The following is an 18,996-nucleotide window of genomic DNA, read 5'->3' on the forward strand; positions in this document are numbered from 1 at the left end:
CTGCCTGGGAATGACATAGGTTTCTGGAAAACGTGTCGTCTTCTACAATTTCTACAGCTTAGAATATTTTGCCCTGGGGATGACATGCAAGTATTGGCCCTGATCACCAGTTTTCAAAAATATGAAAATCATTCTTCTTAGTACACTGTAGGTAGTATTTAAAAAATGCCATTTTCAATAGTAAAGATTGAAATAGAAGAGAGATTCAAGTTCATATTCAATACATCAAAAACCTAATTAACAACAAAAAGTAACCCATTCCTTGACTATTCCAAATTTTTGCTAAACATATGTCATCCTTGACCTGCAGTAGCTCTGTGAGAGACAATGTTCACCTAATGATATGGTCTACGAAGAGTTTAACATTAGCTTGCTCTCTTAAGGTACAGCATCAGACATGGAGATATGCTGTTATTTCTATTTTAACTAAAATTTCTTTAAATTACCACCAAAGATCAAGCAAACTTGAAATAGTATATAAACTGTTACTGATTAACAGAGTACTTTGAAATCTAAAGGTTAACTTTACATTCAAAATATAACAGTATGCTATGGATTTTCTAAAATACCATAATGATTATATTCTTAAAATACAATTACGAAATTATGTAGACTGAGTTAATACTTAATCAACGTTTTAGGCACATAAATATTGAATATTGTTACCTAGAGGTTGTCCTAATTCATATATCAATCTGATAGATTTAGTAAAATTCTATTTATTGCTTTGAAGTTTATGATTTCACCAGGTCAAAATATCAAAATATTCTTAAACCAAAATGAGAGTGTCCGTTTTAATGGATGGACTTGTACGTAAAATTGTGGCAGAATGCAAATCATTTGTCCTACAACAAAAGATTTGCTAACAATGTTAAAAACAATTAAAAAGAAAAATTCATCCAAAACAGCACTATGTATTGGTTCAACGTTAACTTTGCACCTTAGTTCTCTAGGTAAGGAGGTGATAAACTACAAATGCATTCACTCTTTGCTGTTTTAACAGCGCCAAGAACAGCCTACAATGACGACAAGGTAACTCTTAGTGGTACGGCCTGAACAGGACACAGAAGCTCCCTCTAAACTCTGTGGGGATATATTACACTATCACATGTTAATGTCCTCATAGTCCTGAAAAAATGCAGGACACTAAGACTCCACTTTCTAATAGATATTTGGCTCGGAACATTGTCTTGCCCAAATGTCAATCCAAAATGCGACCTGAAGTGTTTTTTTAGTATTAGAGATGAAGCCTCTCCAACCCACCTCCACTCTTCACACCCACTGAGCCAAAACGAGCCAATTGTTACCTTCTTATTTAAGAAGAAATTCTTCCAGTGCTAGAGGTTTCCCTTTCTGTGCTCAATAAACTGTGAAAGAGTTCCTCACATGAATTAAAAGTCGAATTATGGAAAAAGAGATCTGTGATTTAGTACTTCTCAAATCAGGCCTCTGTCAATTCTCCACAATATTAGCTCCCGCTCTACTAATACGCAAAATGCCTCCAAAATCATCTGTCAGTAAACTACGCCAAACCCAAATGTCTTTTGTTGTGATGCTTGTTTTTCATGCCTCTTGGGGCATGAAAAACAAGCATCTGGTTTTCAGTAAGTCTTTTCATCCCATTTTCTGGCATTTAATTGAAGCATACAAAGTTCAAATAACTCATGCATTCTCTCAGAATGAAATTACTCAATTCACACCGAACACATGCTTCTGCAAGCCAACCCTGTCCCCATTTTCTCCTTTGAAAATTAAAATAATGACAACAGCACAAGACAGTCCATCCCAGAATGGGTGCTCAATATGGAGACTAATTACTGACAAAATAATTTCCTTGTCAAGGAGACCAGATAATAATAATAGTCCAATACTCCGGCAACGGATCACTTCAGTGTTTCTGATTTGAGGGTAGCACTGTTCAGCTGAAGTCTGAAATATGAGAAAAAAGATTGGAATGTTTCAGAGGCAGCTTGAACAATATTGTCTCCACCACTGAAAATCTAGGTGACCTTATAAAGTCATCACCCTGTCCTAACCATGTTTCCACATCTGCAAATAAGGGACGGAATAGAAATGTCTTGTTCCAACCACAAATATCCCCCTCAAAAATGAAATTGGTGAAGCAAAAGTAAAAAACAGTAACAATAACAATGTTTCTTTCAAGTTCAGAAAGCTCTAAAAGTCTTGATTTCTCTCCAATGCATAACGTGGAGTTTGCTCGATGCAATCCCCCCGGAAGGAAAGCTGTAATCTTTATTCAAGTGAAGAGATGTCTTCAGAGGCAACAGGAGAACCTTCTAAGGTAAATCCCATTTTTTTCAGAGCAAGGTGGGAAGGTCATATTTCTGTGATAGTCACAGAAGATGATCTTAGAAAGAAATAGCAGGCAACTCCTTACCTAGACAACAAAGTAGACAGATAGGACCTGCCATCCTGTTTTGAGATGACTTTGCCCCCAATTTCAAATATGTCAATCTCATCATTTTATGGAAGACAGAAGTCAAGGTAAGAAAAGATATCTTTTAATGCAGATACAATTTTTGAACTCTTTCTGCATATATTGAACAGCCTTAAAGGTCATTTTTTTCCATCTATTTTTGGGAAACAATGAAGGCTACAGGGGGAGAAAGGAGGGTAGGCTTATTCATTCCTCAGGAAATTATATATTTGACATTCATTCATAAAAGGATTTCAAATTTCACATTCTGATTATAAGTTACAACATTTCTAAGGAAGCTGGCAAAATCCAGCGGAGCCCATCATTTTACCAAATGAAGCCAAACCTATTTTTCATGCAGCGCTAAGGAAGCTGTTGAATTTGTGCAGATCTTAAAGGCCTAATTGACTCACTGATCCAATAACAATGGAAATGTTGTGACTTCTAAAAATTGAAACAGATTGGTAAAGTGAGTAGAGACTAAAATATTGACTTTGTACAGCTGAAAATAATCAGAGAATGCATACAAGACAAAATGGATTTTATGCTCTACAATAATCCATTTCAGGCATTTCAATGCAAAGTAAAACATAAACAGATGTTGAAAACATTTAACCTACTGAACCTACCTGCTGAAAGGAATCCTGCAGTAAAAAAAGTACAAGCAAGGATTTTATGTGTTAGATGTAGCAGCAATTTCTTTGTGAATACCCATAACAAAAGATGAATTCCAAACTTAACATTCATCATATGTTTCACTATATTTCATGAATAGTCTAGCTGGAAAATACAGACTTTACTGTTGAGGCTTCCATTACAAAACGTATCTATGTTACATGTTAAAATCTCACTAATTTGGTTTATACTACCCCTGCTTATTTAGTGCCCATTCTGCGCACAGGCACACTGTGGGGATATAAAGATGAGAAAGGCACAGCTCCTGTTCTCTGGGAGTTGAGCACCTACCTCCAAGGAGACACGCAACTTCATGAGCGACATCAATGCCCAGGGATGGGACAATAACGCAGATATGTAGAAAGGACTACAACAAGTCTACCATATGGGAATTGTGAACTAGGGTACAGTCAGCCTGCATTGCTGTATTTTTTAAGATATATAAATTTTTACTTTTGCACCAAGATAGAACAACAGTATTTCTTGAGCATTCATCACCATGGGTCTCAGGTATGTGTGTACTGATCAAGGGAGGAGGGGGGCCAAAGGGAATCAACACAATTGACATTCTGGGTATGACAATTTTTCACATATTTCAGGACATTTGGCATCTCTGGCCACCACCTAATGAATGCCAGTAGTAACTCCGCCACCCACCCAAGTATTGTGACCACCAAGAGATCCTCCATTGTCTCCAATTATTGCCCAGTGTGCCGCCTTTCCCGCGGGAGAGTGCTGGAGTTGTTCAGCAAGTAGCGCTGAACACACAGTGAGTGCACAGGCAGCTCTCCACTCTGGATGCAAGGTGCAGTCCTAAGTCAGCCAACTTCTCCCACATTCTATAGGTATTATCTAGCATTAGGTCTTTAGGTAATACACTGAGAGATTATGCCTTTTGTCTACAGAGAGGTACTATCTTTTTTTAGATCAAACATTATGTCTTTTAATTGTGACCATCACCCAATGGGTGCATAAATAAATGCAGAATTTTAATATCCACATCAATCAAAGAGGAGAGCCATAATTGATTAGGTCCTCCAAAACCTAACACCTTCTACACTGAACTAGGAAACTTGAGGAAGAGTAAGAAGTAGTATTTTGGGGAGAAAAGTACACATAGAGTGATTATCTCTTGAGCAGGCAGGGCGTGAGGCTTGAAGGTTTGGGGGACCTGTACCAAATGCAGTCGATGTAGGGTTTTAGACTTTGGACAATCTTTGCAGCATTGGTCTCCAATGTACACATGTGAGGCTTGGCCCAGGGTACCAGTTGGGACTGAGGTAGGATCAAACCTTTGTAGGTCCTGGAGGTGGAGAGAACAAAATGTGCTGCCGCAAAACTGCTAAACAGCTGGGATCCTTTGGCTATCCAGGAGTAAAAGTGAACTTCCAGTTTTGATTATTTATTCCAGTCCTAGAATAGATATTGAAGAAGGGCTGCCCCAATTCCAGTCTTTCTTATGTTATTTTAAACTACATTCAGGGCTATAGAAAGAAACCAAGTGTAGGTACCAATGCCTCAGAGGGATGGGGCTCCTTCACAAGTCTTAGCCACCTTCCATCCCATGGCCCTAATTCACTCTGGATTTGTTCATTTTTAATGACCTCTGACCCAGGCTTTAGATTTCAGAAACCTAATTCATGCATTCCGTCAGAAGGAGGTGGCAGGTTTTGTTTCAAAACAAACAGAAGAAATGGGTGGCTTTATCATAATGTATTCCATCTTCTTAAGGTGAAGTAAGAAGACAACTCAATAAAATTTTTGCCAATGAAAAGTTAAAAAGGTAATTTGAAAGCCTTTGCATGGAACAGTCTGTCTTGACAGAATCGGTTTAACTCAGTAAGTCAAAGGAGATGTGGAATGTTTCAGCCTTATTTTCAAAGCAAAAAAAAAAAAAAAAAACCACGACAAAGCTAGAAGAGAAATACTTCCTTATGAGAAAGGCTGAGCTGTGAGCTGATAGGCTGAGCAGATAGGAAGCGGAACATGGGGCTTTGAGGGTCTAGGTATAGAACAGTAGAGTTGTATCCAGGTCTAATACTCCTATAGAAGCTTCTAGAAAGAGGGAGATGTTTTTGGTGGTTACTAGACAATAATGGTATAACAGAGGGGGAAGGGCAGGAGCTTAAAGAACATATGAATTGACTGCTCTCAGGGAGGCTGGGATGGGAGAAGTTACTGAAATCCAGCTTCTTACAGCTGCAGTACGCAGTTCATTGCAAGAGCAATTAGGGAATCACACCTTGAAGATTAGACAGCTATGACAAGCAGATATTGAAAAAAGCAGTCATGGAACACACAATCTATCCAAAGAGAACGAGAATAAATCATTATACAAATAGCGATTTAATTGTAATTGCGCCAAATGCTATACAGTATAAGTACAAGGTAAATAATTTTGGTAATATGGAAATGAACACAGAAAACTGACTTTGATCTTTTTATTAAAATGTAACTACAACAGAAAGCAGCCTAATACTGAAAATACTTCAGTGACCCAAAATATTAATGAATATTTACTTACAAGCCTTAAAATTGAATTCCTAGAATAATTATAGCCATAATTAAATAATTTACCTTCCCAGCTTTTTTCCACTTATGGTTTCAAGTGTGTATAATGTTAACACATATTTATAATATAAACTATGCTGAATGTTTAATATTTATGGTCAGGGAATTCAAAGTATTAAGAAATGCATAACATTTCCCAAAATGATAAGAGGCTGCTGATGAAAAGACGGTTTGTGAGAGTATGAACCTCATTGGTCCATCCATCATATTTTTTAATTTTGTTTTGACATATTTCCTCAGTTACTATTCCCAATAAAACATTTTAAATATTATAATACTGTATTTTGCAAAAAATTACATCTGTCAATTCTCTTGAGTTTCTTTCCAGTGCTAAAGTTGTCTGCACTCAGAGACAAAACCAAACATATAAATGATAAATGTTTTAAAATATGTATAATATTATGAATGTATCTAATTTGTGTATGAAAAAGCAAACCTCTGGATCCAAACTAAGACAAATTAGACTAATGAAAAAGATGTCTTTAAATGTTTAATAATTTTTTGTCCTTGATATATGGACTTTTATCCTTTCCAAAGAAAATTCAGTTAAAAATTATGATTGTGAATTAAATGGCTATAAATAATCCCGTTTTCAATTGAAGAAATTTTTTAAAAATTATATTTTTGGAATGTAAGTGTAAATTTTACCGTAAAAGTATGCTCACTTGTTTACTGCTTTCAAAAGAAAAAAATGCCAAACAAACGAAAAAAAACCCAGAGACTCTTAGACAAGAGAATGGTGGCTACCACAGGGGCAGGGGCGTGGGGAGAAGGCAAAGAGTGTAAAGGGATTAAATACAGGGTGACAGAAGGAGACTAGGCTTTGGGCAGTGAACACACAATGCAGTATACACAATAGAGTACTATAATGTTGTACAGCTGAAATTTACATAATGTCATTAACCAACCAATGTTACCCCAATAAGTTTAATTTTTAAAAAGGTTGTCATGATTACAAATAAAGTTTGTCTTAGTATAGATACAAATATAAAAAGTTTTTAAATCTCTTGAAATTTTCAAATGAAATTTATTTACTGTTTCTTCCTTTTTAAAAAACTTTGAAACAACCACATACAGTACAAAGAACCTTTTATCTGAACTGTTTGATACTGAATTGCTAATCGGATGCCCTATCACCACTCTGAAAAAATGATAGAGGGTGTTTCCTACAAACAAGGACATTCTCCTACAACCACAGGAAGTTTCATTTTTACATCGCTACAATCTAATTCTCAGAACCTGTCCAAGTTTTGCCAATAGGTCCAATAATATCCCCTTATACCAAAAGAATCTAACTTAGAATCACATATTTACCCTTAATTTTCACATGTCCTTGGCCTCCTCCAGTCTTCCATCAACTTCCATGACTTTGACACTTTTGTAAATTACAGGCCAGTTAATTTGTAAAATGTTCCTTAGTTATTAATCACATTACAAAGACGATGTCTGCCAAGCGTCCCTACTGTAATACTATGTTCTTTCTCTCCCCACCCATGTAATCAATCAGCATTTTATGGTAAGATATTAAAATTATGTAAATATCCTATCTCTTCAAACTTTCAGTTTATTCTGTTATTTATTGCTATATGTACGGACTCTTGGTTTACTATTTTATTCAATGGTTTATAATCTGTTTCTGTGATTATTTATTTTGCTGGTCGAGTGCCCTCCCTTGGCTAGGAGGAGCCAATTCAAGCTGGCCTCTGTGTCCTTTTAACACGCACCCATAATTCTCTGAGTCCTTCCTTGCTTTCTGGAATAAGAGGTTTTGGACTCATGTTGAACTTTTCCTTGCCTCGTCCTTGAATCAGTCATTTCTCCAAGGAGCCGGGTTCCCTTTTGTAGAAAATAATGTCTAAAACCAGGATCTGGGTTGTCCTAGGTGCTCAGAGAACGTGCTCTTTGCAGACCTATACTACCCTTCCCAAAGGGCACATTATGTTCAAAACCAAAGCATAGCTGCCATGCAATATTATGCGAGTTTCAGGCGTATAACAATGATTCGCTGTTTCTATTCCTTATGATGACAATAAGTCTAGATGCCATCTGTCACCGTACAAAGTTACTACGATAACATTGACAATTTTCCCTATACTGTACATTACATCCCCATGACTTTTCTTTTTTAAACTGGAGGTTTGTACCTCTTATACCCCTTTACCTTTTCACCTACCCCTCACCCCCCTCAGTTCTAGATCTACCTTTAGATGTTGAAAGATATACATTTACACCCATATCTCCAATTCCAGTCCCGTATCATAGAGTTCTAGGTGCATTTTTCTGCCTTTCTTTAGCTTTTTTTCCAACGGTAAGAAATCTGACTTACTCTTACTACATGCAAGTAAGAGACCAGTCCCCAGTCTGTAACACACCATCCACTGTCCCGCCATCATCGCCTTCACGGGCGCCGTAGTCACTTTGTCACGCCGCTCCCACATCCCACCCTGGCTCACCCACATGTCCCCGCCTTCATTGTCCTGCTCAGGCTCTGACCCCCCGCCCTAGGGCATCCTCGCCCTGTGGGGTCTTGGCCACTGCACTGCCCTTCTGGGCACCTTGAGGAGCCCCCCTTGCTGCACCCACAGAATGAATTCAGGACCCAGTTGTTCACCAATGGGCAAGGAAAAGGAAAATCTCAACAAAGCTTTGAAGCTCATAGAAAGCAATCGTGTTATTTCTTTTTCCACTCTTTTCTCACTTATGACATAAAAGAGGAGTAAAATCACAAGATCTGGATCCTTCAGCCTTCTCAGCTACTTTTAAGTCAGTAGGTTGTGAGAGTGTGTGTGTTCCACGTTTTATGCTCCAGCAGCCAGACCTTCACAGAAGCTCTGCGTTCATTCCTTCCTACCAGACCGACCTATTTCCCTACCTCACTGCACAGTGTTTGCCACTCTACTGAGGGGGGAAAAGCCAAGTTGGATAATTTGTTAAATTTTTTGCTTTCTAAGAGAAATATGAGTGGACGAATACTTTTTTTAAAAAAAGAAAAACCCACGCTTAAATTTTTTTTAATTTAACATATTTATCCCCTGGGTTTTGTTTACTCCCATTACAGAGAATAAATAGTTGTTCTGGGTCACAGGGATGTAAAGTACAGCACAGGGAATACAGTCAATAATATTGTAATAACTACATATGGTGTCAGATGGGTACCAGATTTATCAGGGGGACCACTTCATAAGTTATATAAATGTCTTATCACTATGTTGTACAGCTGAAACTAATGTAATGTTGTGTGTCAACGGTAATTGGAAAATTTTTAAAAAATTAAACAGCTTTTCTGGAAAGAAGATATTTCTAACCAAAGCTCTCTTCAAGGAAGGAGGAGAGAGTTGCCTGCTTCTAAGAGTTTCTGAAGTGAAATGATTGGAGAGTATTGTGAGTTAGGAATATAGGGACCATTTTTGCCCCTCTCATTGACGTTCAGCTGGGAGAGGTAAAGTTAAAGCAACAGAACAAAACAGTCAGTGCCATCAGGAGGGAGTCAACCAGGCAAGCCGAGCTTGTTACAAGATGATGCAGACCCCGGACCCTATGAGTCACCTCTGCAGGTCCTTCCTTCCAAGGGACCACTTCACTTGCTCACCAAGCACCCCTGCAGGGAGGCTCAGCGGTTTGGATTTCCGAAAGGTAGGGAAGCCCAGCCTTACTGTTACCCAAAAGAAAGACTACAAGTCACCACAAGCCAGGTTTAGGACTGTAGTTACCAAGTCTAAATTTTTAAGTTGAATAAGCACAAAGACCAGGGGCAGAGAGGGAGCTAGCCTCTAAAGTTTGCCCTAATTCTTCTCGGAAGTGAAACTGGACACAGCCCAGCAGCCCTTCCGCCATTCCTGGCTTGATCCTCCCACCTCCACTCCCACCCCCAGAACTGGTCACCCCAAGTGAGCAGCTGGGAGTGAGAGCTCGGAAGGGCCTCCCCAGGGCTATTTTTAACGGGGTATTTTCTGCTGACTGACTTTCCGCTGGGGCAGCCCCAGGTCTGGGGGGTTCACTCCAGCTGGGAAATCTGAGAAGTCGGCTGGCCCGCGGCAAATGAGGTATTTTTAGCTGGGATTTGGGGACCTCAGGATTGTCATCTACTTTAGACCACAAAACTGAGCCAAGCAAGCGGAATGGTGCTGACGCTGAAGTTCCTCAGCAACGACAACTGGGCTTATTGTAGGAAGAGGACTGTGGGCCCACGCCCTGTTAGGGGAGGGAACGCAGGCCTGGAGGGTCTTTCCTTGCGCAGGTGCAGGCGAGACCTGGGCATCCCTCCTGGGGGCCAGGTCTTTGGAGGGGCTCTCCCGCATCCACCTACCTACCTACTCGCCCACCTGCCTGCCTGCTGCAGCAGCATCGCCTGGAACTGGTTAGAAATGCAAATTCTTGGGCCCTGCCCCAGACCTACAAGCTAGAAACTCCCGGCAGCAGCAGGACCCAGCCATCTACTGTGTATCAGACTCTGCAAGGGACTCTCGTGCATGCTAAACTTTGCAAATTACTGGCCTGACCACACATTCACTAACATCCATAGATAAAGATTCAAGACTTAAACCCACATAGCAGTACATTTTTAATTGCAGACATTATATTGAGCACATTTTGAGATTTACAAAAACATTGAGCCGACAGTCAAGAAAGCCAGTAACTTTCTAAGCCATTTTTTTTTCTCCTGTGTGAGGTGCCCTAATGTGCAGAAACTTTCGCCCCTGTTCATTCTTAGTAGTGGTAAGAGACCGAGCGCTTGCTATCAAAGGCACGGCTGAGTCAGAGCGAGAAACAGAGCCCAGTGCCCAGAGGGGACCCAAGGAGCGGCTGGCGTGGGTGCCCCGGGCCACGCTGCGATGAGGCCAGCCGTGACCGTCTCCAGGGCAGCCAGAGGAGCGCCTCCTCAAAGGGGTCTTGAAAATGGTGTGAATTTTAGAATATTAGTGATGTATTAGTGGTGTCACATGGCTGCTGTAAGAAATTGCCACGGTGGCTCACAACACAACTTCATTCTCTTATAATTCTTGAGGTCAGAAGTCTGAAACCCGCTTCGCTGGGCTGGAGTCGGGGTGTAGTCAATCAGGGCTGCTTCCTTCTGAAGGCTCGGAGGCCGGAGTCTGTTTCCTGGCCTTCTTCAGTTTACGGGACTGGCTGGCTGTGTTCCGGGGCGGGGCGGGGCAGGGCGGGGAGAGGGGCTGAGGGGGTGTTGGGGGGGGGGGGCGCCGTCCTGCCTCTTCAGAGCACATCTCTCCAGTCTCCGCCTCTGTCATCCCATTGTCTCCTTCTCTGACTCGACCTTCCTGCATCGCTCTTCTGAGAACATCGTGATTACATCAGGCGCTCCCAGATAATCTAGAATAATCTCCCCACTCATGTGGTTAGTTTAGTCAAAATCCTTAACTAACCACATTCGCAAAGCCCCGTTTGCCATAGGAGGAGGTATTCACAGGTCCTGGTATTCACAGGGGAGTAGAAGGTGGCCTGTGACTCGGTACTATCCAACAGGGTAGCCAGGAGCCAAGGGTGATGATTGCGCTCTTGGAATGTGACTCATCTGAACTGAGCTGTGCTGCGAGGGTATCGAAATGGAAATACTTAGTGTGAGGAAAGTGGAAGTAAAATATTTCACTAATAATTTTCATATTAATTCCATGTTAAAGTTATAAAATATTAGATATGTTGAATTAAATAAACTATTAAAATTACATTTGTGTCTTTTTGCCTTTCAAATGCAGCTACCAGAGAATTTTAAACTACACATGTGGTCAGGTGGTGCTAAGTTTCGATTGTTTTCTTTTTGTCTCACTCATATTAGAATTTGAAAGCAACTATGCAGATTGTAGATATCAAATCAAAAGGAATATTATTTTAGAGATATGGAAAACTCAATGCTATGCTAGATAACAATAACCAAAAACAAAAAACAAAAAAAAACTCCACACATTTATCTGGCAACTTGAGTTCTTATGAAGCACCTTCATAAATCATTATTTCACTGAATCTTTGATCCTAACCCTGTGTAAGGGATATTGCACCCATTTTTCAGAAAAGAAAACTGACTGTAAAGGAAATGAACTTGCTGGAAGGGACCCAGCTAATATGATAAATAAGAACCTGAGCCCTTGGGGTCCAGGGCTGCCCTGAAGTTATTCCCTGGTTTGGCTTTAATGACTTAATCAGGCTATTTCCTGAGCTGTTTGTTTGTTTACTTCCAATCTTCCTAAATTTCAGAGATCCCAGAATTCTCTCTCTTTGCCTGAAAATTCTATTCCTTTGCTACTCTGAACATACTTCGATTATTTCTTATTTTTTAACTTTGAGTGCAGAGGGGTTATGTCCTGCCTCAATATTTGAGGAAGAAGATTGCATCCTGTGTCAAACTCTTCCTCATCTGCACCCAGACAGGTACCTGGCTCCCAAGTGGACCCTGGGACACTTGTTGGAAGGCCCCTACACCAGCGACTGTCTTTCTACCACCCACAAGCTGCATGCATTGGTAAAACGCTCAGCTCTGACCTGCAAGCAGAGAAGATACCCCCAGAAAAAACCTGGGCTCTGGCAATCAGATTTCCTCTAGCTCAGTCTTCCTTGGGTTGAACAGGCAATTTGGAAGTTTAACAGAAAGTCACTGTGAGAAGAACTAGCAAAGACCCACAGAGAGGCAAGCAAACTGAGCTCAGCCAGGATGCCTTACCCGGGCGGCAAGGGAGGCGGGGAAGAAAGAGTGAAAGGGCACAACGTGCTGTTCCCTTTCTCTGCCACATTCAAATTTCAGGTTCTGGGAGCGTGTCTCATTTTACACATGAGGAAACTGGGAGCAAAAGGTTATCTGATTTCTATAAAGCCTCATAGCAGCTTAGTATCAGATGAAGACCAGAACTCCCATTTCTGCTGTTGTTTGACTTGCACCAAATCGTTTGCAAGGATCATGGAGAAATATTCAGTAAAATCACACAACTTCGATTTCCAAACCACACTGCAGAGGCGTGGCATCCCGCTTGCAGGATGAGGCTCTGAAATAGGCACACAAGGGTGAACATCAAAGGTGCAGTCACAATAATCCTTGGAAGTCCTTAGGAAAGTGCTGGAGACCAGTATACATTCAATGAGTCCCACACAGTCAGTTTTTCCAGAGATCGATTAGATTCTTCAGCTGAGTATCAGATTAATGAATTGGCCTGAGGTTAGAGGACAAAAAGGCACAGACGTTTAAATACAGGGTGAGCTGCAAGACTGCAGGGTGGGTTTGTATAAAAGGCACGGGTTTTGAAGCTAACAGCCGATTCCCCCCCCCCCCCACACTCCAGGGTGCCAAGCAATGTGACGGGCCAGGTGACTACAGGCTCTTGCTTCCCTGCACTCCTGACTTAGCGTGTATTACTTAGTTAGAAACTAAGATTAACACGTGCTTGAGTCTTTATTTGTTCACTGGTGTATCCCAAGTACCTAGAACTGTACCTGGTACCTAAATATTTCCTGAATAAAGGATGAATCTAGTCCTTTTGTCCAGGTCATGCCATTGTATTCTCGTTAGTTGAAATTACTTAGGTCCCACACCTGGCTCTTAACCTCTAGGGGTGTTATGGCACCCTAGCCAGAAAAATTCACACTGGTCTGTTCATAGAGATGTTCCCTTCCTTATGGGGTTCACAGAGCCCAGACTGAGATTTCCTGCTGCTTTCAACCTTTATTGCATTGCCATGACACCAGCAGAATGACCTTCATGGTTTTGGACAGACCGACATCATTTACTTTCATAGCTGCGTAAAGGCTTTTCTAAAAAACTCTCCCAGGTGCTGGAAACAAAGGTTCTCCTCAAATGCTGTCTGCCTAAAGGCTCAAAGGGGCCCTGGGCTAAGCACAGACTGACCACTTAAGGCACCAAAAGTGTCTCCGCATCTCACCCTTGTATTTTCTACCCTACTCCTAAGGCAGCCTGTTGGCTGACCAGCCCTTGTCCTCTTGAGCCGCTGACAGAGTTTCATAGTGAGCGTTAAGTTGGATCACCTACAAAGGCTCCCTGGATCCTCTGGTCCTATCAAACACTGACACTGCTTTTCACCATCAACTCTGATGGTTTGGACACATAGACATGGACCATAGGAGAATATTCAAACGGCTGCTGCAAGGTGAGCTGAGGCAGGTAGCTGCCAGCATTTGGCTGAGAGGGAAGCAGAATTTATGGGCACCCTTCAGCTGAGCCTTGTGCTGAGCAAACATGGTTGCAGAATGCTTGGGGATGGGGCCAACAGAAAGCCAGGGCTCTAGGACAGCAGTGGCTCTTTTTGAGCAAAGAGAGAGAAGCGGAGACAGGGCCAGGGACAGAGACAGGCTCAGGACAGGGCAACTGATCAGCAATCCAAAGGTGAGCATCCCATGTACTCTCTCCACACCCACGTGGAGAGCACGCAAAATCTGCCAAACTGCACAGTGACCGTGTGTCTGCAAACATTATGGACTGCACTTATTCTCAAACAGATTTAGCAAACTCCCAGAAACAGAATAAACCCCTAGAATAAATCAGGGCAGGGAAAGGATCCTATCTATGCATCTGTCCTGGCTTCAATAGCTTCCCTCAATATTCATATCCACCAGAGCCTCAGAATGTGACCTGATTTGGAGATAGAGTCTTTGCCTTTGTAATTTGTTAGGATGAGGTCATACTGGATTAGGGTGAGCCCTAAATCTAATATGACTGGTGTCCTTATACTGGTCTGTGCTGAACACACAGAACAGGGTAGAAGGATATGTGACTAAGAAGGCAGAGACTAGAGTGATGCAGCTACAAGCCAAGGAATGCCACGGATTTCCAGCAAATACCAGAAGTTTCAAGGGACCTTGCACTGCTGACATTTTGATTTTGGACTTGTAGCCTACAAAACTGTGAGCAAATAAATTTCTGTTATTTTAAGCCACCCAGTTTGTAGTAATTTGTTACAGCAGCCATAGGAAACTAATACAGCGTCTATCTAACTTAGCTAGTTCCAAATATACCTCTGCATAGCTGTTCATTCACAAACTGCTAATAAGTACCAACTATGTGCTAGATATTCTTCTAGCAATGCACAAAAACATAGAAAAACCTCTGCCTCCATGGACTTATATCTTAAGTAAAACAAGACAGAAAATAATCAATGTTAGGAAATAAAATATGGAGTCTGTCAAATGGTAATAAGTTCAGGAAGGGGCCCTACCAAGTGAGGTGGGGTACTGACTACATGCAATAGTTTTGCATCTGAAGAAATTGAACACTCTCAGTAAATTTTGATGCAGACAGTGAGCCTTGTAGCCTAGTACTGTCATTCTTGTGAAAAATGAGACAACATGTAAGGGAGATAAGAGCCTCTATCATATCAGAGTTTCTGCTCTAAAAGCAGGAAAATCATCAGCCATAAAGCTTATTGTGAAGGGAAAAGAATCTACATTAGCAAAAACCATTAAGACTGATAGGAGGATCCCCAAGGATTTCCCTACTGATACACACTAGTTGGATGATTTGTAAATGAATCCAGCCATTTACCATCCAACAAATGCCACAGAGTTTGTAAAAGAAGCAAAGGGAGGTGCTGGACAAAACTTTTATCACCCAGGAGTCTTGTTAAATTATCCTTCCAGCAAAAGAGAGCTTAAGAGAACATTCTGCAATGAAGGACATGTTCTGTCTACACTGTCTGATACAGTGACCACTGCGATTATTAAGCACTTGAAATGTGACTGGTAAGACTGAAAATGCAAATTTTTAATTTAATTTAATTTTGATTAACTTAAATCCTCTCAGGTGGCTGGCAGCCACTCTACGGGACTTCTGGAAGCACAGAAGGCTGGCCGTGGAGGAAGGCCTGGAGACTCACAAGTCTGAGGTTAGACCAGCTCCGTAATTACAACCAGGCTGCGGGCCTACGGAGCATGCACCACTGTTAACGTAGTATTTCTAGGACAAAATTATTACCTCAATCCCCTCAGCGTCTTTATCGGTGGTCAGTAGTATCACCCCCATTTGCTGAATAAAGAAATCAAAGCTCAGTAAGATTATTCGATTTGTTTGGAGCCTCACAGCTTTTAAGAGATTAGGATTTAGCTTTGACACCAAAATCCATACTCTATCCACCAAGGCACGTCACCTGTGGCACCTTTCACTCTGGTGATTTCTTCCATTCCCATCCTCTGTGAACACTCTAAAACACAACAGTGTGTGTGCCCATGTGTGCGCTTGTCTGAGTAGATTGTGAGGAACAGGTGAGTCTGGGGGAGGGGGGCCCTTGAGTGCTCAGTGCGTGTCTAGTATTCTATACAGGTCAGTGTCCTTTAGTCAACCTGCCCCATTAGCCACTTGGTCAGACATAGTCCAATGCCAAGAACAGGGACGGAGCAAGCAGAACCCATGAATGCATAGTTGGAGACCAAATCACGAGGGCAGCAGCGGTGCGTTAAAGAAACCTTTCTCCCTTGGACACCTTCAGCAATAAGTCTCTATCACAGCTTTCCTGGTCATCAGGGAGCTCCCATTCCCCCCGCAGCAGGGACACTCAGAAACCCTGAGGCCACAGGTCTTCCCGTGGAGGGAAGCTGGAGGTAAGGGAGAGGGAAATAATCAACAGAATACCTCACTAACAGGGCGGAGTTCTGAAATACAGGTTTCAGAGAGCCGCGTGGCTAACTCTCTGGAGATCCGCAGCTGTGAGGCTTCCCCTACAGCTTCCTGTTTGCCCCCAACAATAGAAAGGGGCCGAGGAGGGCCATCAAGTTACTATGCGCTGAAACCCAGATGAGGCCATGGTGGGAAACAGGGTCTCCCCAAACAACAACACAGCTGCTTCGTGCTGGAGACACTGGTCCTTCTGTGCTATTGCTATTGCTATTAGGATTTCTGCAGCATTAAGAGGAAGGTTTCTGATGTGATTAATTTTGTATCTTTTAAAAAAGCTTCACTATGCCTGGAAATGTACTTGGTGAGATTAATAGACTAATCCTTGTCTCTTTAGCCTCCTGGAAGGTTAACAGAGTCTTTCATCATTGGACTGTAATCCTATTCTGCAAGGAACCTTCTGGGAAGAGCCCCCTTCCCCTAAATACAGCTTTCCAGCATCTTGAGGTTTTGAGGTTTATGTGATTCCACACCCAAATAACTCTAAAAATAGTTCACCCTGGTGCAGCTCCCAGAGATCCGGAAAGGATTCTATGGAAACCCCACTGCCCAACCCAACGTTGGCACTTGTCTGGGCAGGCAGCTAGTCCAGCTTCTTTACCCCCAGGAACCTGGTTTCAGGGGCTGATTTTCAGTGTCATTTCACACACACAAAAAACTGCTGGCACGCAATAATACAAACAAGCTAGTGAATATTACTGTGACTGTGACAAAAATTGATTTTGAAACTTTAAAAAAAACACATTGTTTTTTTCGCATTCTCTCTGGGTTATGCCAAAAATTAATGTTTTGCATCATCGTCCATTTCAACACCTTCAGCTAAAATGCCTGTCTTTGGATAACGATAACCGTTAAGTCCTGACTTCGCTCCCTTTCTGGTAGCAGTTGGGCATTCCTTTACAAAGTTGGCTTCCATCAGTACATTACAAAAACAAAAAACAGAAGTAGTCATACAGGAGCTGGACGTCGCAGTGCCTTGTTCTCAGAAGTTCCCCGGGGAAGGAGAGCACCACTTAATGAACTGCAGGGGCAGATTCCCTGGGAATTGCCCGGCAGCTTCCCTGACAATCTTCCAACTGCAAGCGCCCGGGGTTGGGTCCCGGGAATTACAAGCCGCGCAAAAAGCGCCTGCACCGCCATCCACCGGCCCCAGCGGGAGGCACCAGGAGGGAGCGGTGGATCAGTCCCAGCAGGATCCCGCACACCGTCTCTCTCCGACCCGCGCAGCCCTCAGTCCCTACAGCACACAGCGGTCACCAGTCCCTCCTGACTGTGCAGCCCGGACCTTTCTGACACTAAAGAAAGCAGCTGCAAATTAGAACCAGCTCCTGGGGCTTCAGGGCAGTGAGGACCATCCGTGGAGTTACTCCCTACCTTTCCTCTCCCGAAGGAGACAGTCGCTTCCCAGGACAAGGAGCCCGCCAAACCCAGAGCAGCTCAAATCTGCGCCCTCCGGCGGCCGGCGCCCGGCGTGCGCTTAGGCAGGTACGCGCTGGAAACAAAGTTTGCGCGCAGGGGACGCAGGAATTTCCGGGTCCCTGCAAATGGAACTGGTTCTGAGATGCCAACACTCAGAATGAATGGTCCGGTGATCTCTGGGTACCAGCTGGTCATAGGGAAAGGGAGGGCCAGTCCTGGCTCTAAAAGGGACTAGACCGAGGCGCGCGCAATGGCTGAAGGAGGCTTAAGCCCGGGGCAGGCAAGGTTGCTGCGCAGTCCTCCCAGATGCCGGGCGCAGGCAGCGCGGCCCGCAGAGAGGAAGCCGGGGGCCGGGGTGGGGGGTGGGTCCCCGCGGGGCTGCCTCCCCCAGCTCCAGCTCCTTTTGCATTTTCCCCAGGCGCCCGCGCTCGGACAGTCCACCTGAGGCGTGGAGGATGCAGGGTGACGGAGGGACTCTGCAGGAGACCTGCCATCGCGCCTGCTACGGAGAGCGGGGTCTCCGGACCAACTGGACTTGAACACTTAAGAAAACCCTGCCCGTGGCCCTGGGAGGATCCGGGACACTAGGCTACCCAGAAGGAAGACGTGAGCACTGGGACTGGTTGCAGGACGCCCAGCACAGGGCTGGGAAAGAAGGTGGAAAGTAGAGGGAGGAGGGAGCACAAGCAAGAGGGGTTAATCCTGAATTCATCTGGACTGAAAGGTCCTCCGACCTGTTTGCCCGCAGAGCGGGATTCGTGGGTCTTACCCGCTTCCGGGCCCCGGCTCCGCGGTAGCGCTCGTCGGGAGCGAGGGCAGGGGACTGTTTCATGGAGAACATGTCTCGCTTTTTCCTCTGTCCACTCTTATCTTGGTCGCTTTTCTCTCCTCTGCGTGCCCCTGGAGGGGAACTACGGGTGCCTTGCTCCTCACTCAGAGCAAGAGACTGGTCGAACTTCAAGGGACCGGGGCCCCACATTTTGTCTGATCAACAGATCCCACCCGCGGACCACTCCCTCTTCATTCCTGTCTCTGGGTCCCACCCATAAGAACCCTTAATGACAGGTCCTCCGCAACCCCACCTCTTTGCATTCAAAAAAAGTTACTCTTCTGGGACAAACTCGAAGCCAAGTCAAATGCTGCCCCGCTCTCCCCTCCACCACCACCCCCCCTCCAATTTACACCTCCCAGTGGGAGCACGGAGAAGATGAGACCTGAAAGTTTGGCTGTAGGAGAAAGAATAATTGGGAGCAAAGGAGTTACTTCTGGGCTC

General features: G+C 43.4%; 1 protein-coding gene across 1 annotated transcript in view; it reads right to left on the reverse strand.

Moving 5' to 3' along the window:
• Positions 1–18,708, reverse strand: part of CORIN (corin, serine peptidase) — a 180,012-nt gene extending 161,304 nt beyond the window's left edge. The window contains exon 1 of the mRNA XM_054582139.1: positions 18,493–18,708. Coding sequence (XP_054438114.1) covers positions 18,493–18,702 — 210 coding nt within the window. The 5' untranslated portion in view covers positions 18,703–18,708. The remainder of the gene's footprint in view (positions 1–18,492) is intronic.
• Positions 18,709–18,996: the final 288 nt, after the last annotated feature.

This window comes from Pteronotus mesoamericanus, unplaced genomic scaffold (assembly GCF_021234165.1).
Source record: "Pteronotus mesoamericanus isolate MK-2021 breed Mesoamerican mustached bat unplaced genomic scaffold, CSHL_Meso_final contig_68, whole genome shotgun sequence".
NCBI classification, from domain to species: domain Eukaryota; kingdom Metazoa; phylum Chordata; class Mammalia; order Chiroptera; family Mormoopidae; genus Pteronotus; species Pteronotus mesoamericanus.